Here is a 25,263-nt window from a genome sequence, read left to right as displayed (position 1 = left end):
TACAGCTATAGCTGCACATATAACACAGCTGGCTTGACGCCCTCCTTGGACGTGTGATGGGGGCTGGCTTTCCCTCTGGGTGTCCAGGAGAGGTTAGGGGAATACATAGCCCCATGAAAGAGATGCAGGCCTCCAGGACCTCTTATAGGGCAACAGACACAAAGATTGGGCTCAGTTGTTTCGGAGTGAGCCTGAACCCAGAACTCAGTCAAGAGAACCTACAGTCCTGTCCCTGCCCTCTCCCTGACACCCAGGGCAGCTAGGATCTGGCTGGCTAGGCCACAGGTCAGGTGGATGGAGTCAGGGCTTGTGTTCTCCCACATGGTGGCTGGCTTAGCCCTCTGGGTCTGGGATGGGGGCTGTGGAGGGATGATTTGAGGGATTCTGGGTGGGTAGGGAGTAGGAAGTTTTCCTGACATCAGGAGCCATGGGGCTGCCCAGGAACGTGGTGAGGTGTTCTTCCAGGCCTTGGTAGGCCCTGCAGCCTCAGAGGTCCCAGATCTAATGGGGCCCCCTCCCCGTTCTGCACCTGGCATCTTGGCCTCCACCCACCTGTTGTGGGGGGCCTGGGCCTGAGCTGGGGAGTGGCTTCCAGCCTGGCTCCTCTCCACAGAGTCTCCCTCAATCCTCCCAAGTCTTCTGGCTCGCAGAGCTTGTCTCTTTCTCTCTTCCCCAGCTGTTTCCCCACCCTGCAAATGGGTTAAAAATACCAAGGCTGCCACCACATCAGTAGTCTCAGCAACTATTTGGAGTGGGGTGGGCCCTCTGGGAGATGCATCAGCTTCATGGATGTCTCCACTGGCTGGAGACAGCCCACTTCATACTGGGACCCATGTCTGGAAGCAGGAGCCTGGGTCCCTTCCCTAGCTCTGCCTAAGGGTCCCAGGCCTCTTAGCTGCAGCTGCCCACGAGTGGAGCCAGAAAGATGCACCTTCTTAAGCTGGGGTGCTCTGGGGTGGGTATTACAGGGCCAGGGAGCACTGAATCTCTGGCTATGCTGACCCAGCTGGTCCCAGGCATGAGGGAGGCTAAGGTTCAGCCCTGGAAACCTCCAGGCAGTAGGGGATCCGCAGGAGTCAACCTCAGGGAGGCCCTCCCTTAGGATGCAAGACACCTGGGATGAGCCATCCCCCTCCCCCCCCCCTTCCCCCAGCTGCCCCCCATGGCTGGGAATTTCCCAACTGCCAAAGACAAGGAAGAATTGAAAGGCCGCCCCCGCCAGTGCTGGGACAATGAAGCCTTATGCCCTCCAAATCAGAGCAGGGGTAGGAAGGCCAGCGGCAGGTGGGGGGCTAGTTGTCTGCACCCAGGGAACCTTTGCTTGCCAGGACCCCACCCAGACCCACGGCAAGCTGGGTACAAGGGGATCCTGGCCAGAATCCTGCAGGGCCCACCCAGGGTGAGAGGCACTGGGTGCATCTGGCAGACAATGCCGGCCCCTCAATGGTCCCTCTGTGCAAGGTTCCCATCAGGAGGGAAGGAAGGAACCATCTCCGGCGCGACTTCCTGCTGGGCGGGCATCACCGCACCGGAGCTCCCGCCCAGCCCGCGTATCTAGGGCACAGCGAGGTCCAGGCCTGGAAGGAAGGCAGGGATCCTGGGTTGGGTGCGGGATCCTGTTCTTGTCAGCCGGCCCTCAGCCCTAAGCCTCGGAGGCAGCGGTAGCAGGAAAAGGCCCGGGGAACTGGGGCGGGAACGGAGGCTGGGGGGCGTTGATCTCCTTCCGATCCGCCGGCCGCAGTCTCTCATCTCTTGCCAGCACTCTGGGCCCTGAGGCCGTGCGGGGACTGGCAGGTGTGCGGAGGCGGGGTCCTGGGTCCCCGGCCCCACCCTCCCACCCCCTGCCTCTCCCGCCTCCGCGGCGCCGACCCCGGCCCAGGCCGCTTTGTCCCGCCGCAGGCGCGGAGCCGCCGCGGCCCGACAAAGCTGCCTTTGTGCCCCGCGGCCTCCGCAGCACCCGCTGACGTCAGCCTCCGTGACAAGCCCGGCGGGCCCCGGCACGGACTACGGCGCCCCCTGGCGGCTGCGGAGGAGCTCGCCTCCGAGCCCCGCCCCGTCGAGCCCTTCCCTTAGGCTCAGCTGCCTGCTGTCCAGCGCCCCCGCGCGCGGAACAAAGTCCAGGCGCCTTGCCTGGCGCTCAGAGCTCACCCAACGGGCACCCTCCTACCCCCGCCGCCTTGTCATCTGTCTTGTCTTCTCGAGCGATGTGCGTGCACTTCCCATAGCCTCACAGAAGCCTCCGCATGTTTAGGGCCCTAGCCCATGGCTACCTGCCTGTCCCTCCCCGCCCCACCCCCAGGTTTGGAGGGGGACCTACGGGACAGAGACCTTTCTGAACATGCCTCAGGCCCCTACTGTCCCCGACTTTCTGTTTAGTCAACCCCAAGAAGCCCAGCCCTGAGCAAGGGTCTGGGCAAACACCTCAGGTTGGGAGAAGGAAGGGTGTGCAAGGGGCTCTGCAACTCATGGTCTCGGAGCCTTGGGCCTGGGAGGTCAGAAGTCACATATTCCTTCTGCACTACTCACTGGACCCTTCTATTGCTCCCAATATAGAAGAATCCCTTAGAGGTGCAGCTCCGGAAGAAATCCGCCCTGCTGCACAGGGAAAGCTTGAAGACTGCCGCAAACCCAAGGCCACGGTGGGCCTGGGAGGAGAGGGGAGCGAGTACTGGTGCCAGTAAGTGAAATGACTACAGAGTGGGAACACTGAGGTGCTGTGTACTGGGCCTGAGGATGACCTGGAGGGCAGAGCACCTGGGGCCCTGCCACAAATGAGGTTTCAGGTTCAGGTCACTATCACCTTGGCACAGCTTAGTCTGGGTCTCTGGCCCTGGGATAGAAGAGTACTGAGCAGTACTTGGTATTTTTTCTTTCTACATTTTATTATTTCAAACCAGGTGAACAATTCCATAAAACATGTGAAAAAAGCAAGGAAGTGTTCAACGCTGAAGGACCCGGGCCTGGGGCAAGGGCACGAGGGGCATGGCCCTCAGCAGGCAGCGGCGGTTCCTAGGTTAGCGCTAAGGAGCTACATTTAGGTTAATGGAGCCAGGGCCCAGGGCCACTGGGACGGGGCCCTCAGTGATGTTGGCAGTTGTCTGTAACAGCCCTTGGAACCCAGTTCTGTGGAGGGCAGGGCAGATGTGCCGCCCGCACGGGGTAGGGGAGGGGCAGCCAGCAGAGGGATGGGTGTAAACACGCAGACACACTCAAGGCACGGAATCACTGGAAGGGGGCTGGGTGGGCGCTGGTCAGGATCTGACAGTTTTAAATAGTTTTTCTCTAAAAAGTTTTCTAGGTTTGCGGTTTTGTCTTTTTTTTTTTTTCCTTTACTTTCATTTTTTTTTTTTTAAAAAGCTACGAGAATGAGCAGGTGGACTGTAGTCTCCAGGAATGGTGGCGTCTCACGCTTCTTGTGCTTTTTCCTTTGGGGCCTCCGAGCGGCTAGAGGGGTGGGATGGGCAGGAGGCTCCCTGTAAACATTTGGACTTGGGCTGGGTCAGGGGCTGGTGTTGAGCGAAGCCAGGGGTCTCAGGCTGGAGAAGTGAGTGCCCCTCCAGACACAGGCCTTGGGAGATTCAGCATGTGCTCCCCTCCCCCATCACAGAACAAGACAATGGTTAACACCAGAAGAGATGCCCAGGAAGGGGGTACCGCGGCCATTCCCGGCACCTAGGACAAGGGCCGGCTTCAAATAGGAGGGCCTGTGGCAGTTCCTCAACCCGAGTCTCTGGAGCTGAGGGAGGGAACAGGGGAGCCAAGAACAGAGAGAGGAAAGAGGGAAAAAGCAGCCGGGGAGAGGAGAGGAGCGGGCAGGCAGGGAGCGTGGTCCTCTTGCCCCCATCTTCCTCAGGAGCTGGAGGGAGCAGAGTCGGCGGTGGCCCTGGAGGTGGGGGACAGTCAGGGCATGGGTCGGGAGGAAGCCAGAGTGTGTCTCTCCTCCCACCTCCCTAGACAATGACCCTCTCTTTCTTCTCATCCACCTGTTACCAGGGACACAGTGGCTGCCCAGGAGCCAGTGTCTGTTGCTGGGTTATATGAGGGAGGGGGGTCTGTAGCACTGCCAGAGTCCTCCCCATCTGCCCCAGGGCTAGTGGGGCCGGCGTCAGCCCAGGACCCTCAGCTAGGTCTGAAGGAAAGACCGCAGAGCCGAGTGCAGAGCTGATCACGCTGAGTGGCAGATGGCTGCACCCTCTGTCATCTAGCCTCCTTCGGGCCAGGCCAGTGGCTTGGTGGATGACTAAGTTTTCTCCAAGGGAGGTCAGAACAGCCCTCTAATTTTCTCCCGGCACATGGCCAGATGTTTCTGCTGTCTGGATCACTAGCCAGCCTACCTGTGTGCCCTGACCTCAGTAGCCCACCTGACTTGCCACCCTGTGCTCCCAGGCAACCCCCCACCCAACCCAAGCCCTCCCGAGGCCCAACCCTGTCCCTTATCTGGGCTCAATGGCTCCACTTTGTTCCACCCCAGCTCCCTGCCAGCCTACCCACCCCACCACTGTCCCAGCTCACCATCCTGCCAGGCCCCGCCCCCTCAGAAGAGGCCGCAGTCCTTCAGGTTGTTCTTGATGATGACGTCGGTGACGGCATCGAACACAAACTGCACGTTCTTGGTGTCGGTGGCACAAGTGAAGTGCGTATAGATCTCCTTGGTGTCCTTGCGCTTGTTCAGGTCCTCAAACTTACTCTGGATGTAGCTGGCTGCCTCGTCATACTTGTTGGCCCCTGTGGGAGACAAAATGGTGAGGACTTGTGCCACCTGTACGGCAGGCAGGCCTGTCCCACATGAACGACAAGGTCCTGTGCGTGTGAACAGACAAGCATATAACATGTGCACACATGTGCAAAGGGTGACAGTGTATGTGAATGTACATGCATGTCTGAGTGTGTAAAGTGGGGCTCCTGATTGTGCACATGTAAGGGGTACAGGCCCTGTGTGCAGGCACAAGTACATAGGCCTAAGAGAGGCACCAGCTCCTGCCTGAGTGTCCCGCAGTTACCCTTCTGTCCAGCGGGAGGCGCCTGTGCACCACCTGGTCACCACCAGCTCCTCCCCAGAGGCCCAGTCCCCACACCTGTGTACTCAGGGAAGCAGATGGTCAGGGGGCTGTGTGTGATCTTCTCCTCAAACAGGTCCTTCTTGTTGAGGAAGAGGATGATGGACGTGTCTGTGAACCACTTGTTGTTGCAGATACTGTCAAACAGCTTCATGCTCTCGTGCATGCGGTTCTGGGGGCAGGACAGCGCGGTCAGCACCCGCCACTGCTCCCCACCCCCACGCCCCCCTCAGCGGCCTCTCGGCCTCTCACCATCTCCTCGTCCTCAGCTAGCACCAGGTCATAGGCGCTCAACGCTACGCAAAAGATGATGGCTGTGACACCCTCAAAGCAGTGGATCCACTTCTTCCGCTCAGACCGCTGACCGCCCACATCAAACATCCTGCGGACACAGGATCGCCTTAGCTCCAGAAAAGGCAGTTCCGAGAGACGGTCCCCATTTCACAAGTTGGCTGACTGAGGACAGAGGCCTGCTCAGAGTGGGGCAGCTGTCTTCATGGAATCATTCACACTGTCCACCTTACTCAAGGTTCTGGGTCGGAGCATGTTTGCATAGTGGGGTCAGGGCTGGTCAGCAGGGCAGGCTGCAGCCACATGGGGCAGGGGCAGCAGAGGATGTGAGCCACTGGCAATCATACAGCCTTGAGAAACCTCAGAGCAGGGAATCCTGGGGAATCCTGGACCAGCCCCTCCCTCCCAATACAGCCATTAGCAGGCCTTGGAGTAAGGGTCCCTCCGTCTGTCGCCCCAAAGGCTAGCAAGTCCTGCCCTTCCACCCTGCCCACATGCTGGCTCACTTGAAGTGTAGGTCCTTGAAGGTGAAGTGTGTCTCCACGATGCCCGTGGTTTTCACACGGGTCCGTAGCACGTCCTGCTGTGTGGGGATGTAGTCGCTCTGCGCGATGCGCTCCAGGTCATTCAGGTAGCTAGATGTGGGGGCAGGCAGGTCAGTGGGGGCCAGCAGGAGGCCTCCTAACCTGGACCCTGGGCCAGCTGACCCAGGCCCCTATTCCTCCCATCCCCTCATTTCTCAAAGCCCTTGCCTCTTCAACCCTTGCCTTTATGACATTCATTGCTCAGATGAGAAAAACTGGACCAGAAGCCCTTGCCGCCTCCTGCCTGTGGAACGGGCCCGGAGGAGGTGCGGCTGTGACCGGCCAGCCAAGCCCCAGCACCCAGGTCCTAGCCAGGCCTGCCTCAGACAGGATCCAGGCCTGGTAGAGCTGCAAACTGAGGAGGGTGGGAAGGGACAAATTAGTCTTTCAGTGAGGGATTCAGGATGCTAATTGGCACAATTATGGCACCCACTACAGAGCAGCCTGGCATGTCCCTCAATGCGGGGTTGGACAGGTTGGGGCCTGTCAGGCTCAATGGGCTCTTTGCCCAGCGTCCAATAAAATTTGGACTCCTCAGGGGAGAGCATGGGCACCTGTTTGGCAGGAGTCCCAGGGGCTCCTCATTACCAGCTCCCTTGATTAATATCAACACTGCTCCTGTCAGGCCCTGGGACCAGCTCTGTCTGCCTCAATATCCTTGAGGTGCCCTGGGGACTGGGTCCAGGCCTCTGAGCCGCTGCCCAGTGCCGATGTCTCACTTCACTCCTGGCGCAGGGCTGTTGGGGCCAGCAGGAAATGACCTCAGAGATGCAGGGACAGAACAGAAAAACAGGAAGGACCATGAGGGCCCATGACGCATGGGCTGTGACCTGCTTACGGCACCCCGCCACCTACTGAGAACCTCTTGCCCAGAGGCCTCCTGGTGGCTTCCACGCCAGCCTCCCCCTTCTCCACAACAGGGTTCACCCCAGGGTCCCACTGACCCATAGCAGCCTTGAAGGATTGCTGTGAAGAGGGGTTGGGGCACTCCTGTTCCCTGTAGTGTTCTAATCCACTCCCCACCCCTAGGTGATCTGGTCACGGCATAAACCTGCCTGGGAGAACAAGACCTGTGTCACTGCTGGATCCCCACCCCCAGAACAGTGCTGGGCACACAGCGGGTGCTTAATGTCTAAGGAATGAAGGAATGGGGAGTAGCCTGGAAGGGACCCATACCTACCCTCCTTGAGTATCCTGGACCCTGAGGTGGTAATGGTTGATAGGACCCACCCCTGCCTGCCTCTAGGACCCATAAGATCTGCTGGTGCTGAGCCTCTGTGACCTCTGAGACGGGCATCGCTGAGGTCTGGAGACCCCCACTATGTTTGTTTGTTTGTTTTTTTAATTTTTTTTAAAGTTTATTTATCTTGAGAGACAGAGTAGAGGAGGGAGAGACAGAGAGAGGGAGGGAGAGAATCTCAGGCAGGCTCTGTCTGTCAGCACGGAGCCCGATGCGGGGCTCGAACTCATGAACTGTGAGATCATGACCTGAGCTGAAACCAAGAGTCGGACATTTAGCCAACTGAGCCACCCAGGAGCTCTGGCCCCCACTATGTTTGGCTGCTATTCTGCAACTCCTCTGGGGGGCACTCACAAGGGCATTCAGGACACTGCAAGGAGAGGGAGGCGCTTCATGTGACTGGGGCAGGGCTCAGGGTGCAGGACCAGGCAGGGCCAGCCTCCTATCCACCCTCACCCTGGTCCAGCCCCTCTCTGGGTGGGCTCAGGACTTGAAGGGCAGCACAGCGGGGGAGAAAGGTGCTGCGAACAGGGGCTGGCTTAAGCAGAGGTGGGAGAGGTGAGGTATGAGCACAGAGGCAGCCACCTATCTGCCTATTTGGCGTAGTCCAAAAAGCCTGGGCACGTCTCCCACAGCCATCAGCACTGGCCACCAACCTGTCCTGTTCTCCATGGGTGCTCAGCCCTCTGCATCAGGCCTGGCATACGGTAGGTAGTTCAGGGAAGGAGTTCAGAGAATGACCCCATAGGCTGGGCCTCTGGAACTCCCAGAACCCCCTGTGATTCCCCAGCCAAGTCTTAGGCTCTAACTTAAACACATATCTGTCACCTCCTGGTCTCTTCCCCTTGTATCTTCCTCTCCAACCAGTCTGAACATCTTCTGGGACCTCCGGCACAGCCAGCACTACTCACTTCCAGGCTTGTGCACATGTGCCCCTGCCTAGGAGATTTTCCTGTTCCTCCTCTGCCTATTTCTTGTTCAGAACTCAGCTGAGGCAGTCCCTGCTCTAGACCTACCCCCACTCCCACCATAACACTGACATTGTAGGTGGTCGCTACTTGGGGATGTGTCTACTCCATCATCGCTGGGTCCCTCAAGCTTTGCACAGGGCCTGGCACAGGAGGCAGCAAATGTTCTTTAGAATGATTGCGTCTAGGGGCACCTGGGTGGCTCAGTCAGTTAAGTGTCAGACTCTTGATTTCGGCTCAGGTCATGACCTCACGGTTCATGACTTCAAGTCCTGCATTGGGCTCCACACTGACAGTACGGAGCCTGCTTGGGATTCACTCTCTCTCCCTCTCCCTCTGCCCCTCCCCTGCTCGTGCATGTTCCCTCCAAATAAATAAACAAACAAATTTAAAAAAAAAAAATTAAAAATACAATGATTGTGTCTAAGGACAGATCAGACTCCAGTTGGCCCTGGAGGGACAGCAGCCCTGCCTGTCCTTCCTCCTGACTTTCAATACCATGCCCCCCACCTCAAAGCAAAAATCACCAAGGCCTTGGTTGACAGTCACCAGCTTCATAAGCAGAGACTGGCAGTGTCTTTCTGAGAATGCTCAGGCCCTCCATTCTAGGCTGTGGTCCAGAGCCCCCCTCACCCCACCCGGCTCCTTGGGGTACTCACTAGGCAGCGGAGTCGTTGAGCTGGTACTCCCGAGAGCGGCCAAAGCAAGCCTGCACACCGTGGTCAGCCCAGAGCCTCCGGATGACACCAGACAGATCCTCAGGGAGCACGCCTTGCTCCTCAGCAGTACAGGAGAGTGCAAACAGCTGCCTGGCATCATCCTGGGCGCAGTGTTGAGGTGTCAGCCAGTCACTGGAGTTCACCCCCACCCCACCTGACAGGGGCCTCCAGAATGGGGCCCAGGCTTGGGTATTTCTAGGTTCCCCAGGACAAGGCTTGCACTGAAGCCTTTAGGGAAGCAGGCAGGGGTTGAGGAGAGGACATACCGCTCGGGAGGGGTCGGCAAAGTCAATCTGCAGATTGCCCATGGCTTTGACAATGGCCATGATGGACTGGATGGTGTTGCTGTAGACGACCGCCCGGTACTGCCGGCACTCCTCCTCGGAATAGCCATCCTCATGGATGATCCTGGCAGCCAGGGGTCAGAAGTTAGGGCCCCTAGGGCACGAGGACCATACATGGCCTCCTGGGGCTGCTGAAGCCTGCAGGGACCTATTACAGAGAGAAGGAAACTTCCCCCGACCCTCTGGGACCTGAGGATGGGTGATTGCCTCCAACAAGGTCCTGGGCTTGGCTAAGACTGGCTGGGCCACTACTTGGTGGGGGGGGGGGGGGGGCGGTGTGCAACACAGACCCAGAGAAAGAAGAGGGGAAATCAGGGTTTGGTGGCTGTCTCTTGCACATAGCACTTACTTCATCTGCTTGACAATGGTGCTCTTCCCTGACTCCCCAGCACCTAGAACAGAGGGCACAGGCTGTCAGGGAGCAGCCCCGGTGGGGCTACATGTGGCCCAGCCACTGGCAGCCCCAGAGGCAGAACCCACCCTCCCCCATCAACTGCACAGGGAGATGGAGGCAGTTGGGCCTGGGAGGCAGCAAAGCTACAAGGGTGCAGCTGGCAGGGCCACAGTGGTCAAGACCCCAGGCCTTTGCTTCCCCCAAGCTTCACTGCCCACCACATTACCCCCCTCAACAGCAGAATGAGCTCAGGGGCTTTGGTTGGAGACAAGCCCTCAGAAGTCTCCTTGTCATTCTCATGCAAGCAGGCTCGCCAACATGGTGCCAGGGCACAGATGGCAGGAAGGAGCCCTGCACACTCTAGCAGGGGAGCATTCCCTCTTCTCCCCACACTCTGAGCCACCAAGGGGCCTGGGCTAGGACAGTGTCATAGTCCTGCCTCCTAGGCATGGCCCAAGTCTACCCTGAGCAGATGGAGACCAGGACTTGGGAGACACGCAGCATGACTGACACACACACACTCATACACACATACCCTTGGACTGACTCAACATGCTTCCAAGCCTGGCAGAGGCCCATTCTATATTCTCCTTGGCCAATACTGAGGGATTTGCTGGTACTCTTTCCCATGGCTGTCACAGCAGCCCTACAAACATACTACTTCTGCTTCCATTTTACAGACAAGGACACCGAGGCTCACAAAGGTAGTCTTGGCCCAAGATTTTGCAGCCAGGGGGCCCCTGGGTGGCTCAGTTGGTTAAGTGTCTTCGTCTCAGGTCACGATCTCATGGTTTGGGGTACGGGCCCTACATCGGGCTCTCTGCTGTCAGTGCAGAGCCCACTTCGGATCCTCTGTCTCCCTCTCTCTGACCCTCCCCCATTTGTTCTCTCTCAAAAATTAACAAACATTAAAAAAAAAAGGAGAGGGGCACCTGGGTGGCTCAGTCGGTTGAGCATCCGACTTTGGCTCAGGTCATGATCTCACGATTCGTGAGTTCGAGCCCCGCATCGGGGTCTGTGCTGACAGCTCAAAGCCTGGGGCCTGCTTCGGATTCTGTGTCCCCCCCACCCCTCTCCGCCCCACCCCTGCTTGTGCTCTGTCTCTTTCTGTCTTTCAAAAATGAATAAACATTTAAAAAGTTAAAAAAAAAAAAAAAAAAAAGATTGTGCAGCCAGGATTCAGATAGGCAGGGAGACACACAGGACCAAGATTGCCTGGCCTGCCCAGCCTTTCTCAGATGTGGCTCAGATGCTGCAAGAGGCCCCAGAAGGTGTTTTTAAAAAGGAGGGAGGGGAAAAAAAAAAAAAAAAAGCAGATTCCCAGGTCCTATCCTAGACACACAAACCCAGAGCCAGATCTTGAGGGGTGCAGCCCAGAAACCCACATTCCCCAGGGAGTCTGCAGGGAAGTGTGAAGACCAGGAGGGCTACACTACCTCCTGGCTGGGGGATGGTGGGAGTGGGGGCAGGACCTCATCTCTTCCTTTCACTGTCCCTTTTTTTTTTTAAATAAAGTTGTTTTTTAACGTTTATTTATTTTGAGAGAGAGAAAGAGAGCATGGGGGAGGGGCAGAGAGAGAGGGAGAGAGAGAATCCCAAGCAGGCTCCGAACTATCAATGCAGAGCCCCATGTGGGGCTCAAGGTCAGGAACGGTGAGATCATGACCTGAACCAAATTAAGACTCAGACACTTGACTGACTGAGCCACCCAGGCGCCCCTCCTTTCACTGTCCCAAACTCCAAGTAGAAGACGCCTCAGTTGGGCCCCGCTTCCCCTCCCAGCTCTCGCACAGACTGTTCCCTCTGCTCCTTCACTGCCATCACTGCCAGCCATACCTGTACCTGCCAGGCCCTGCCTCTTGCCAAAGCCAGGCATTTGCCCATGCAGTTTTCTTTGCGGGGCATACATGTGCCATGGCCCATTGACATGTGTCCCAACCCTTTTGATCAATGTGGCAGGTCTACCCCTCTGAGCAGCTCAGGAGAGTAGATGGCGGGGTCTGTGGGGAGGTCACACTTGGGGACTCTGGCTCCAATATCCCTCAGGGCAGGTTAAGACAACCTCAGAGGGTAAAGGGGAAAACACACAGACTCACATGAGCAGCAAGAGTATCGACAATAATGATCACAGCAAAGCCATGAACAGCAACCTCTATGTGTCAGATGCTCTTCTCTGCCTGTCATGGCAACTAAAGAATTTAATCTCACAGCAATCCCACCTAACAAACGGAGAAAACTGAGACAGAGGTTACTGTCCCATGGTCCTAATCCCCTCTATGGGTGGCCCACCTTGCCAGCTATGTAGTGCCTCCTAGAGCTGCCCAGTGCAGCTGGGCCACACTGTCTTCAGGTCCAGGCTGTACGTGTCACTGGGTTCACTCCCTGCCTTCCTAGGCAGATAATAGTCTGAGTCTCTACAGTGCCCTCCCCATCCCCACCAAGGCCCCTGCCCACCTCCATCCACCCTGCCCACCCATCTCACCCCAGATCCACATTTTACTAGGAGAAACTGAGGCACAGCTGTGGCCCTCACAGAGGTAGGCCTGGTATGTGCACAACCCAGTGGCCTCCCTGAGAAGAAGGGTCTGGGCTCTCCTCTCAAATGCTACCAGCTGCTGGGTATTACTGGGCTTCTGACTATCCCAGGCCTGCTTCCCAGGATAGGCGAGTGAGTAATTGGGGCGGCAGGCGGGGGGGACACACAACTGTGCAGGCCCTGGGGGGTGGCTCTGAAGCAGCGAGCCCCTCTACTATCGGTTCAGACCCTGGGCCCTAGAAGCACCCGTTCCAGTGCATTCCCCTGGACATGGGCTTGGTCAGATGCAGTACTCCTGCTTCCTCGTTGTGCTATGCATGGCAGAGGAACAGCTAGGGTCCCCCACACTGACACTCCATACCTGCTGATGGAAAGATGGGGAGAGGGCCTAGGAAGGCCCGAGAGTGATGCCTGATCACGGAGGCCAATCCTCCAGAACCCAAATATCCAGGAGCAGGGAGAGCAGCACCAGGCTGGCTAACCACAAGGTCCAGGTGACCTCCTGGCTGTCCTGCCCACCTAGGCACTTGCTCCCACAGAGCAGGAGGCTGGTAGCACATCCTGGGGCAGAGGGAGACTCAGGAACCAGAGGCCTCAGCCAGGATTGGGGGTTCAGTGGAGGAGCAGAAGCCAAGGATGTGAAGTGATGGGTCAGATCAATCATGCAGGCCCCAGTCAGGCAAACCAAGACTCAGAGTGGGCAACTGTCCAGGGCACATGAGACCTGAGGTTTTGGTAAGGGTTCTGTCTCTTGTGTGACTTTGGGACCATGTCTGCCTGAGGTACCAGTTTCCCTGTCTGGCCTTTTGACCACTCTCCTAGTAAAGTGGTATGGCACCCTGTGACCCTGCCCAGAGACAGGGATGACAGAACAAATGAGCTTTGCATCTGATTTTCCTAGCAGTGGCAGACCTGGCAGACACAGAGATGGGCAGTACCTGGGTGACCAGGTTGGAGCCAGGACACTTGCTCCCTGTCCCAGCCAACTGAGGGTCCATTTCCCTGTCCCCTTTCAGCCTCAGCCTCCCTTCCTGTCACATTCTGAGGGTTAGGAGGACATTCTCTGCCCCCATTTGACAGGTGGACAAACCAAAATCATGGAGCCCCCATCCCTGGACTCGGGCGGCCCCTTTGTCCTCCCAGCAGCTGTGACTCAAGCAGGAAGGAGTGAGTGGCAGGACAAGGGTGTGGTGCTGGTGGCTAGGCAGGAAGCAGGGGGGAACAGAGGGACAGAAGGAGAGGCATGGCCCAGGAGCAGCTACAACAAGCAGACCAGGAGGCAGAGGCAGAGTGGGTGGGATGGTGGAATGGGGGGGCCAGGTACCCCCAGGAGCTGTGGGGCCTAGCCCCACTCTTCACCCCCTCCCCCGGGCCCTTTTCCATTAGGACTTGACAGTGCTCCCCTATCAGATAAGCTAGTACTTGGCTTGAAGTTTGCCTGTACCCTGCTGGTCCTGGGTGCCCAGTTCCTTCCACCCAGCCCTGCACCTTCCCTTCAGAGGAGGCTTCACTAGCTGGTTCTAGACTGAAGGTGGCAGGAGTCTCCCGCCCACAGAGGACTCCACCAGGCACTACTTCTCCAGCTGGGTGATATCAGAGGGGCCCACAGAGGCTCCCTAGGATGACTTCAGTGTTCCTATTGGGCCATACCTCTTCCCACCAAGAAGAAACCTCCGCAGCCTTTGTCCCAGGGCACAGCTGCTGGGCCCCCAGCAGGCAGGCAGTAATTGCCATGATGTGCTGGCGACAGAGGCTGCTCTGCATTAGAACATCTGCTTCCACTCTGGGAGCGCTGGGCCCCAACAGAGGCGGGAACAGATGGGGGAAGGGAGACAGCACAACTCCACCTGCCCGAACAAGGCCAGCAGGGCCTCTGCAGCAGCAGAGATGGGGTCGCTGGTCCTGTTGCCTGATGCTGACTTCCAGCCCCAGCATCAGGTCACTGCTGTAGGTCTATCTTGACCCTCTGTGTCTCAGACAAGGCTTTGTCTTGCTGGAGGCCCTGAATGCTGCTGTCCTTTCTGGCCTCAGTTTCCCTTCTGCAGACGCCGCCAAGCCTCAAGTGGCCAACTGACCCATCGCTCACTGTCAGACCCTCTCTGAGAGAGAGGTCCAGACCTACCACAGCCCTGGTGCCCATTCTGATCCTTCCTGATGTTCTCAAGAGCCTCACCCCCTTCCTGCCCTTGCTCTGGTACCTCATCTGTGAAACAGGACACCACTATTATCTCCTCCAAGAGGGAGGGGAGGATTAAACACAAAGCTCTTCTCATAGTGCCCAGCACACAGTGAACACTCAGATAAAAGTTATCACTATGTTTCTACTCTATGGAAGATCACAGATGTCCCCAAACCTTTCATTTCCTGCAGCCTTCAATGACCATACTGCATAGTTCACTGCAACCACGACCTGCAGAGTGGCCTGCTGTGGCCATCTCATCGGAAGGAGAGTTTCTGAGGCTTTCAGACAAGGTGCAGTGGAGGGCAATGACCAGCGGCTAACAGGCTGGCGCAGCACTGGCGGTTCCTGCTGGGACCTGTGTACTGTGGGACAGCAGTCAGAGCCACTCAGTTCTTTTCGGGCTTCTGGCTCTGAGTTTGTCACTTCCCTTCCACAAGCCAGTACTGCTACATAGCTGGGGCCTTCTTCCCGTCCCGGGGCCTTGCCGCAGACACTGCTCACTGACTCCATGCGCTCAGAAGGCTGGGCAGAGGCTCCTGCACTGGTGGGCTCCCCTGGAACACATGGGCCTAGGGAGAGCAGCCAGCTGACGTGGCGGCCCGAGGGCAGAGATTCTCATAAGCAGCAGGGCTGGGACCACAGGGTAGACTTGGGCTGCAGCCCAGCTCAAACCCACAGTACGAGGCCCGCCCCCACTGCCACCCCCGAGCCTGCCCCAGTGGGGCACAGGGGGGAAGGTGGGGGTGAACCTTGGGAAGCCTACCCCAAAGGCAGCCTGGGCGCCACCTCCCACTCTCATCCCAGGAAGGTGCCACGTCTCTGGCCCAGCCGGTGGTTCCAGGCCCCTTAGCTCTGGCCCCTCCCCTACAGCCTCAGGGACCCAGGTCCCGCCACCACTAGGGGGAGCCCGGCAGCCAGAGATGGTGGAGGAGGTGGGGGCTGGGCAGTACTGGGGAGCATTTGCTTCTGAAAAGCAGTCTAGGCTAGGCAGCTGGGGGAGGTGCCTGGACCCTCACCCAACGCCCTCTCCAGGGCCTGGGAGGCCCACAGCCTGCGGAGACCCCACACACAGGGTAACAATGGGAATGGGAGAGAGGAGGAGGGGGCCCACCAGACAAAGGCCCTCCAAGCCCCGCCCCTGGCCGTCTCTTCCTTCCTCCAGGTGCTCTCTTAGGCCTGACTCCCTCCTAGGTGGCTCTGTAAGGGTCTAACACTGGGGGACAGGGACATGGGTCTTGGATTCGGGCTGCAACACCCCCACCCAGAAGTGTGGTCTTGCCTCCCCCAAGTGTCCTAACAAACCTGGAACTTCCCTCTCGCCAGTCTGCCACTTGGGTGGCCATCAATGGCTTCCAGGGGTTCATGATGCCCACCAGGAAGCACTAGCAAGCAGGGCCTGGCCTGCTACTGCTAAGTCAGAGCTTTCTGTGTAAGGGAGAGAGGCCTCGGCACCTGCCAGACATGGAAAGGACTTTCTGGGACAGGGCTGTGTCCCCTGGAATGGGGCTCTTTCTCACTGGACAGAGGGAAACTGAGCCACTGGGTAAGGAAAGACAGTTGGAGGAGAGGAGGCCCTGAGACCTATTCATTGTTGGCCTTCAGGCTACAGGTCTCCCTCTATACAGGAGCCAGGAGGTGCTGGAAGGGCCCAGGCCATTTGACACACTCCTCCTTCTGGGATGCTTCTTCATTTAAGGAATCTCTTTGCTGTTTTCAAAGAGTCTGAATAACCCCCATCTCTTCTGATTCACTGTGATGGGCCCTGGGTGAGATACCCAACCCCCAGGCCTCAGTGTTCCCATCTATGAAATGTACCCCTCAAGGGAGTGTGCCAAACTCAAGGCCTGCCCTGAGCAGCCTCCCTTGAATCCTCACACTCACCCCAAACTGTCCCAAGGTCCAGCCCAAGCATATAGCTTGTCTCTGAGCCCACAAGCCATGGGACCATGCTGAGAATCATGACATTACAGGTCCCAGCACTGGGCAGAGAGGGAAGAGGACAGCCTGAGGTCACACAGTGAAGAAGGTGGGGGGAGTGGGCTTTCTGGGACCTAAGATCTTGAGTGGCCATCATGATGCATGTCCTCCACTTTGTGCGTGGCCTCATGGCCGAGCGAGCCCTTAAAGCAGCTCCTATCGCTATCCTAAGTCTCTCTCAGGCTCCTCAGCCCCCTAGGGCCTGGCCCAATAACACAGAGCAGAACCCCAAGGAACCTCCATGGAGGAAGGCAAGGCCACAAAACTCAGATTCAAAGGCTAAGGAGCATGAGGACCGGCCTCCTCACCTATCATGCTGGTGCCAGCCCACACCACAGACACATTCAGCCGCCATACAGCACCACAGGCAGCCCACCACAGCCTCTGCTCTTAGTGGGAGCCCCCTGTGGGAAAGCTCTTCCCTTCTCCTCATCTGGACAACTCCCAGGCTCAGGGGCCCGTACTCCACTCTGGGCAGCCTCTGACCCTTCCTCAGGCCTAGTCTCCATCCTCCTGAGCCTGTGGGTTATGAGAGGAACAAGTACAATGTTAGGAGGCCAGTGAAGTACTCAATGGCCTAACTATGATCTGAGTCTTTCTGTGAGAGAAACATGGGCTGGGAAGGAAGACGGGAGGCTGCACTGTGATGAAGTCACCCCGGGGCTACATGGCGGACTTCTGGCTTTGAACAGGAAAAAGATTCATGAACAGACTCTTGGGTCCCCAACCTCCAGGGCAGACAGCCCCCTTTCAATCTCCTAAAAGAGGAATTGAGGCCCCCCAGAGACAGGTCCCCAAGCATAAGTAGAAAACACGTGGACCCACAGCATCTGCCTCTCATCCTGACCAATTCTTGCCAGTTGGGCACAGACTCCTGACAGACAAAGATAGTTATGGACAGTGCTCGGTCACTACCTGATCACACCTTGGTGTCTCTACTTACTGGGTAAGTCATATAATATTTCTGAGCCTCAGTGTCCTCATCAGTGAAATGGATATAATGTCAGTCTCGGCCTCATAGGGTTAAATACGATGAGGCCATGAAGAGTCCAGCCCTACATATTAGTCACGGCTGCTGACACCAAAGGGAAACTGAGTGATAATTGCTGACACCAAAGTGAAACTAGTGATAACACCAAAGGGAAACTGAGGCCCAGTGATGGTACCTCCAGGCCCAATGGGTAGTAGGAACAGAGGGGAATCCTTAGGCTGCACCAAGGGCCCCTCTGTCCACTCCCAGGCAGGGGAAACCCAGAGTGAGCTAATCCCAGGGCTGCTGCTCCATTTCCGGGCATTCATCTTGGCCTGTAGCCGGCCTTCCGGCTTTGCAGGGCAATGGCCGCTCGGGAATATAAGAGCAGCCGTTTGCTTTCCTGCTAGCCACCCTCCCCACCCCCCCCACCCCCCCCTTCTGATGTCCCTCTCCCAGCCACCACTTCCTGTGGTCGAAGGAGGGGCCTGGAATCCTTCTCAAAGGCGCCACCTTTTCTGGGATCCTGGGCCCAGTGGTTGCTGAGGTGGGACAAGGCACAGAGCTGCCTGGAATGACGTCAACTCAGTGACTACCAGTGGCAGCTCTTAGGGGTATACAGATGAGCCCGTGCAGGTGGGGTTCACCTTCCAGATCCCCCCAAGTTGAGAGGGTTCACACCCCCACCCCAGCACAGAGCAGGAGCAGCTCTCTGGCCTCTTCCTCTTTTGGGCTCCTCCTCCTCCAGCTGCTTCCTCCTTTTCCTCCGGTGTGGACACCACTTCCCTGAGAGGCCCAGCCCTGCCATACAGACTTCACTGCCCCTCCTCCCATCCAGGGCACCGTGGGTGATGCCACTGACACCCCCCTGCATATTTTGAGGCTTACCAGCCTTGCACCCCAGGATCCTCTGAGTCACAAGGACACCTTCTCAATAAGCTTTAGAAGATCCCACCCTCAGGCTTTGGTTCAAATGGACCAGGCACTCACCAAACCTTGAAAACACGCACAGAAGGCCAACACTGAGACCCCGTCAGACCCAGCAACTGTTTGGTTGTTCCAGGGAGATTATTTCTCCCAAACCACCTAGATGGACACAGCTCCAGGAAGCAGCACAGTGGTGAGGGTGAGGATGGAGTTGGGGTTTTAGTAAGAACAAGAGCCCCAGGCTAGAGGGACTGCATGGAGCTAGGCAGAGGGGTCCCACCTTGCACTTGTGGCTGAAAGAGGAGCTGCCTGAGAGTAGCAGGTCCCAGGGTCACCATCAAAGGGCCTAGTCCTCTGCCCTCCTCAGGAACCCTGAAATGCATTCTTAGGCAGAGCCCATGAGCTGTGGCCTGGCCAGAACCTGTTGACCCCTTCCTCCTCAATGAATTCCTAGATTAGGATTCCTGTCCCAAGATGCTGAGAAGATGGGACAGATGGCCCTGCTCCCATCTGTCCAGTCCTGCCTCCCAAAGCACAAAGGGGTGTTGGGGGGCAGCACTCAGCCTCCAGGTCAGAACGTCTCATCCTCTGCTGAGGATGTGATGGAGCAAGGCCCTGGTCCCTCAGTGGCTAAGAGCTAATGTGGACAAAGCTTCTTCCATCCTATTCCTGCCAAAAGAATGGGTGGCTTTGAGAGACAGAGACCAAGAGAGACTGCTGTGCCCACCAACCTGTGGCCCAAGCCACCCCAAGTGCCAGCCTCTGCAGTGCTGCTGGCTTACTAGGGACCTCCCCAGGATCCAATCAGGCCCCAACCCTACCTGCTGTCACTTGCTGGGCAACGTCTGCAGGCCTAGGACACCAATAATGCTACCCAGTGACCCTGCAGCTCAGGCCAGCCCAGGGTTAACCCCTGACAGGCTGCCCAGGCCTGAAGGGGTCCCTGACCATGCTAACCCCCATCTGGCAGCCTAGCCTCCAACTCAGCACAGTGGGTGGCTCGATGCTGCCTCAGGGCCTGGCACAGAAGCCTGTGCTCCCCAGCTGGCATAACTTCCATCTCCAACTATGGTGGCAGTTCATTCCCTCTATCCTTGCCACCTGCTCTCTGCCCTGTCTGGGGTTCTCCACCCCACCCTCCTGGGATGCCTGCAGCTGAGTTCCAGCATCAATTCCTTTGCAAAGCCATCAATTCCTTTTGCAAAGATTCACCCAGTCTCCTAGCTTGGGGTACCCCTGAAGGACCCAGTTCCACTCCTATCCTAGAAGTCTGATTTCTCCTGTTGTCTGCACCAACATTAGGGTCACGGGCAGGAGATGAGCCCAGTGGGACTGTGCAAGACGCAAGCACAGGGGGTCAGAAATGGCTTAGACCCTCACTCGCTTCCCAGCGTGGGAGCTCCAGGGCCGGGCTCTGGAAGACAAAGCCTCGCCCAGCCTGGGGGAGGGGTGGGAAGAAGAGACTGGAGGCCCAAGCTACCCCACCCCCATTCAAGTGCTAATGAGCTCCAGCCGGGACCTCGAAAGCTGTGGGAAGAACAGGGAGGCTGGAGGCCCGCCTGGGTACCAGCCCACCTGGTGCCTAGAGCCCAGCCGCCTCCCCAACCTTAGGCAGCCAAGAAGTTAGCTCAGCCCTGAGAAGTTGGGCTTAAGGTCCCCAGGACAGTCTATCACTCCAGCTGGCACCAATTGTCTACACACCTCGGTCTCCCCACTTGCTGTGAACAGCTGCCTGAGGCCAAGGGAGGGGGTTCCCCAGGACCTCCATACGGGGGCCAGTCAGCCTGTAGGCTGGGGAGAATCCTCCCCACGAAACTCTCAACTCTGTAGGAGTCATTAGAGGCTCTCTCACTTGTTCTCACACCCCCAGGCTTTGGCCCATGGTCCCCCATGTGGCTGCAGGCAGGCATCCTGTTCCCAGTTATGGATGGGGAACAGGACATCTACCAGGATTTCACCTGTCACTGGGTTTCTCAACAAGTGCACTAGGTGGAGCTGGGTATTGAACCTAAGTCTGTGTGACCCCAAGAGCTAGTCTAAAGAGGTGAACCCTCCTCCCCCAGGCCAGGCCTTCCTACTTCAGTGCCCTCGCTGAGTGGATCTTTCTGCCCCAATACCTGCCCCTCATTTTGCGGCAAATGCCGCTCATTTTGCAAAGCCACCCGAGGAACCTCCCACCCTCCATTCACAGGCACCACTAGACTCTTCCCAACCAGGATCCCAGGCTACCCCTTCTCCAGTTAGACCAAGCCCCAGGCAACAGCCCTGGAATTATCCCTGTTCATGGATGTGTTCTATAGCCTCATTCTTTCCATACACGCTTAATAGGCACCTACTGTTTGCCAGGCCATTTGTTAGAAACACAGATGGGACAGACACCACAACACTCCTTTCCTTTTCTTTTGGTAAACCTAATCGAGACTTGGTATGTGCAGTCCCTGAACTGGCCAGGCCAAGATCTCCTGCAGCAGTGCTCTGGCCTGAGCCCCAGGGCTGTGGGGCAGCCCAGCTCTGAGAGCTAAATAGGCTCTACTGGAACAGCAGAGACAGCAGGCCCGCAGCAGGCCCCAAACAGCCCGAGCTGAAAGGAAGCATGTAAAACCACTCTCATATGAATGGGTGGAATCCCCACTGCATGCTCTGCCCTATGACAGGCTACAGACTCATCAGCTAGAGTTCTGCACAGGGTGGGTTAAGGGCTGTCTCTGAGGAGCCAGTCAGGCAGGTGGGGAGTTCAGGAAGAAACAGCTTGAAGAACTTCTCTCTCGGTGTCTGCCAGCCCCCATCCCTGTCATCGGTCCCAACACTGAGCCCTTGCCACCCGCCCACAATATATCAGGTTCAGTGACCACCGTCTTACTCCTCCATCTACCCATCTACCCCCAAGACTAGTAGTACTTCCTTCATTCAACAAACAGACAAGAAGCACTCGATAGATGCCAGGCTCCATGCTTGGCACAGAAGGCACAGAAATGAACAGGACACAGCTCTGCCCCTGTAGTCTCAAGGAAGGACAGCTGTCACCCAGGCAAATCCCACTCTCTGATGGGGGAAGGAAGCAGTAGCACCAGGAACCACAGGAGGGGCTTCAGCAGCCTCTGTCAAGGAAGGGTCCTGGGAGGTGGTCCCAGAGCAGAGTCTTGAAGAACAGTCAAGCAGGAGTGAGTTAGATGGAAAGAAGGAAAATGCATGCCAAGCTAGGAGAGCAGATGCACAGTCCCAGGGGCAAGAGAGAAGGGCTGTATTTATACACTGAAGCCTTCATGGAGCCCATGAGGGGACAGTCTCTCCTTTCTCTGTAGGCTGCCCACACAAGCCCATCCCAAATCAGAGACACCCCCCCAAACACACACTCTGGCTTCCTTTCCCTTAAGTGCCCAGCCCAAGGCCCCAAATTCCACCTGGGATAGTGGGTCAGTCAAGTTGAACTGGGGGGCAGAGAGAGGTGTCCCTGAAGTAGGGCTGGTATCAGGAGTTCTGCCCCCAGCGCCCCCTCATGACAAGCTGCTAGGAAAATCGCTCTCACCGGTGTGTACCACATCTGCCTCTGCCCCTGGTGCCCATCCGCCGGCAGGGCTACCCAGGAGGGCAAGGAGCCAGTATGCGGGTGGGGCAGCAGGCGTGGTTCTGGCTGAAAGGGAAGGCTGGCAATTGCCCAACCTAAGAGTCCCGTTGCCTGGACAGAGTTCTTCCCGCTACGTGGGACAGGCGCCCAGCACTCTGAAGCTGCTCCGCCTGGGCTCCCATCACTTCCTTGTACCTGGACGGGAAAGGGATGGCTGGCCAGTTCCCCTACCTAGGCAGCCAATGCAGATTGGGTCCCCGGTTTCAGGCAGATCTAGATCTCCCGGCCCCTTGCAGTACACCCTCTGCAGGGTCTTAGATCCCATCCCCCACCCCCAACAGGAACCTCCATGAGGCCCCTATTCTCCCCATCCTGGGCCCAGCACTCCTCTGGCCCAAACCCAGGAAGCCCATTCAACAGAGGAAGCAAAGGCCAGAGGAGCAAGATGCTGAGATGAACTCCCCAGCCTAGAAAATGCTGAGCCAGACCCTGCACCCCTAGTTGCTGCCAGCCCAGTGTAGGAGGGGCTGCTAGGCCCAAAATCTGAACCAAGCTCTACGGAGCAAGACTAGTGGAATGGGGTTGGGACACAGAGGGCCAGGAGCCCCATGTACCCCGGTCCTATGGCCCAGTCGCACATCTCCTCAGCTGATCCGCCTGGGAAGGGGCTGCCCAGTGGCCCCTGGGTGGGCACCAGGAGACAGGAGTACCGAAAACACCCTACCCAGGCCCATCGGGCAGAAGCGACGTGCCCTCCACCGCGGCGACACCCACTCAACTGGTGCTGCCGCACTCGATGCGAAGACAGGAAGAGGCAAGCGCCCAACGCAAAACAGCCCAGGAGGCTGGGCCGCCGCCCCTTCCCGCCCCTTCTCTTCCTACCCGCAGCGGCGGCGGAGCGGATGCCATTTTGAAACCTCTGGGCTGTGCCCCTGAGGCCAGGCCCCCAGGGACAGTCAACAGATGGGCTCAGGACGGAAGACACGCTGTCCGTCCCTCGGCCAGACACTCAGCCAGGAAAGCTGTGCTTTTCACAGCCTGAGGACCCCACAGCGGCTGTGAGGCTGAGGGGCCACACCCCCCCACAGACACTGTCCAGCCTCCAATGCTGCTACGAGGGCCTGCCTCCCCCGAGCCCTGAAACCCCAGAATCAGGCTGCCATCGGGCACCACACCTGCTCCCAGAGGAAGGCTGGACGGGGACAACTATCAGGAGCACAGTCTTTGCAAAAGTCCACCTCAGATGCCCCCCAATTCCAGTTGGCCCCCAACTCCTCATCCAGCTGGCCCACCACTTCCCCCTCACAGGGCCTCAAGATGTGACAGGCCCACCCACTCCCAGAGGCCAAGTCCTTGGCCTTTTGGCGCAGAAAGGGTGCAGGAAGCCCAGTACCCGTCAGCACATCTCCTTGGCCCGCCCGGCAGGGCAGCAATATGTCGGCTGTCTCACCACTTCCACTTCCCCCCACCCCTCAAGCAGCCACCATCTTTCCTGGCCTTGGAGGCGCCACAACCCAAACTCCTCCACACTCACACTTCATCCTACTCCCCAGACGCCCCCCTCACTGGCCCAGATAGGGCTTAGAAACTGGGAAACAGCCAGCCCGCGGAATCTCCCTGGGAAGCTTGAGGCCTGGCTCCCTCCCTCAGTGAGACCAGTAGAACCTCAGTCCAGCCCCTTAGTCTGGGCCCCTCCTCCCAGCTCGACCCCGTCCACCTAGTGCAGGAGGGGTAGGGGAATCAGAGGTAGACCAAAGTGTGGGAGAGGACTCAGGGAGGAGGAGCAGAGGGGTTTGAGGAGTAATGTGTGCAGAGTGGGACCTGGTGAGCCAGATGCAGGTCGCAAAGATCTCTAAAGGTCTGGGGGTTCCAGCTAGAGAGAGGGCTCATGAGCAATCATGGTTTCCACTTGAGAGGTCCCTTGATGTCAGGGTGCACAGGTGGATACAGGGTTCAGAGTAGGGACAGGGCAGGAGGGGAAAGGAAGGAGTGGGTGGGGGCCTGGCAGGGGCCCCAGGGATGTTCATGCCCAATTCATGCCCAGGGGAGCAGGTGAGGGAAACAGGTGGTGCCTAAGGTGGGGGCCAAAGCAGGGGGTTCCGGGGATTTGAGTGAAGTCTAGGGAAGGATGGAAGACAAGGCAGGGACTCTGAGGGTCTGTGAGGTTGGTCAGCAAGGTTGGATGGTCAGGCAGGGGTCTGAGTCTGGGGGCTTGGGGTCTGCCAGGAGTTAAGGGTCTGACCTAGAGTCTGGGCTACGGATCAGAGGTCTAGGCCAACCTAAAGTTTTGAACCATTTGGGTATCCTGGCCAGGCCGGGTCTGGGAGTTCAAGGCCAGGTGTGGGGGTCCAGTCTGAGTCTGGGAGTTCAAGGCCCTAGTCTGGAGGTCAAAGTCTTTGTCTGGGGATTCGGACGGGGAATCGAGGGTCCCAGCGCAGGGCGCGGCCTCACCCAAAAGCAGCAACTTCACCTCCCGCGCCGCCTTCTCGCCGTCTTCCCGCAGATTCTTGTCGATCATCTTAGAGCGCTCGGCCGCCGCCTTGTCCTCGGCACTCACGGTGCAGCCCATCCCGCCGTCCGCCGGCCCGGCCGCCGCCCGGCCCCCACACGGCCCCCGGCCCGGCTCGGCCCCGTCCGACCCACTCCGCTCCCGCCGCCGACCCTCTACGGGTAGCTCTCGGGTCGGCAGTTCCGAGCGTCTGCGGGCGGTGCCTTCCCGGCCGCCGCGCACCGACGGCGGGGCGGGCCGAGGGTGGGGCCGGAGCAGGCCAGGCCCGGGACTGGGCCAGGGAGGGCCCGAAGGCGGAGCCATAGGAGATCCGGGGACGGTGATTGGCCTGAGGGCGGAGCAAATTAGAAGTTAGGCTCAGCCCAGACTCGGGCCCGAGCTGGAGGCGGAGCTACGCCGAGGAATAGCTGCAAGAGTAGAGCCAAGCCCAGAGGGATTGGGCTCCAGGCGAGCTGCAGGCGGGGCTGGGCTCCGATTGGATGCGGAACTCCCGGAGCCCCGCTGCCCAACGGCGGAGGCGGGCGGATCTTGTACCCCGAGGGTGGGGATCCGGTGCACCTCTTAGGCGAGCAGAAATCAGCCCTGGAGCTTAAGCGAGACGGGCTAGCTGGGTGAAGGAGGCGTGTCTTCTCTCTTGTTAAAGTTATTGAACCCAATAAACTTGTTTCAGGATCTACGGAGCCCCGGAGCCTCTCTAAACTTCGGCTTTCTCTGTCTTAAGGCGAGTTTGGCCCCTTCTCTCTCGAGTTGCAGTTTAAAAAATGTCTACTGCCACCTCTACACCTTTGCCCAAGCTATCTCCCTCAGCCAGGGTGCCTCCTCTTGTCACACAAGGCTTTATCCATCCTTCTCTGATCTAGGAGGCCTTCTCCTGCATGTAGGCATCCTGGACTTCAGCCTGGGACATGGCAACCAGACCGAGAGAGAGGGAGAGAGAGAGAAGCAGCGGGCAAGAAGGAGAGGTCCACCTGACTTATGGAAAGATAAGTGGCCCTGACCC

The 25,263-nt window shown here is 58.0% G+C and overlaps 1 protein-coding gene across 1 annotated transcript; it reads right to left on the bottom strand.

Annotated features, from left to right (window-relative positions):
- Positions 1-3,156: 3,156 nt before the first annotated feature.
- On the bottom strand, positions 3,157-24,446 carry GNAI2 (G protein subunit alpha i2). Its single transcript, XM_047094751.1, has 9 exons — positions 24,206-24,446; positions 9,553-9,595; positions 9,126-9,267; positions 8,800-8,960; positions 5,855-5,983; positions 5,310-5,439; positions 5,076-5,229; positions 4,513-4,725; positions 3,157-3,883 (listed from the first exon to the last, which is right to left on the bottom strand). The coding sequence occupies exons 1-8, from the start codon at positions 24,321-24,323 to the stop codon at positions 4,535-4,537; spliced, it is 1,068 nt and encodes a 355-aa protein (XP_046950707.1). The 5' UTR covers positions 24,324-24,446; the 3' UTR covers positions 3,157-3,883; positions 4,513-4,534.
- Between the last annotated feature and the right edge of the window lie 817 nt (positions 24,447-25,263).

Source organism: Lynx rufus, unplaced genomic scaffold (genome assembly GCF_022079265.1).
Source record: "Lynx rufus isolate CCGP_SWC_20201006 ecotype Redwood Valley unplaced genomic scaffold, mLynRuf1.p SCAF_4, whole genome shotgun sequence".
In the NCBI taxonomy this organism is placed as follows: domain Eukaryota; kingdom Metazoa; phylum Chordata; class Mammalia; order Carnivora; family Felidae; genus Lynx; species Lynx rufus.
This window is presented reverse-complemented; position numbering and strand designations above follow the sequence as displayed.

Bases quoted from the DNA above. Each gene is read 5' to 3' on its own strand.
- GNAI2 (XM_047094751.1), bottom strand. From the start codon at position 24,323: ATGGGCTGCACCGTGAGTGCCGAGGACAAGGCGGCGGCCGAGCGCTCT. The intron at 5,984-8,799 runs GTGAGTACCCCA...CCCCACATCTAG, and splicing joins CTCAACGACTCCGCTGCCTA to CTACCTGAATGACCTGGAGC. The intron at 4,726-5,075 runs GTGTGGGGACTG...TGTCTCCCACAG, and splicing joins CTGCTTCCCTGAGTACACAG to GGGCCAACAAGTATGACGAG.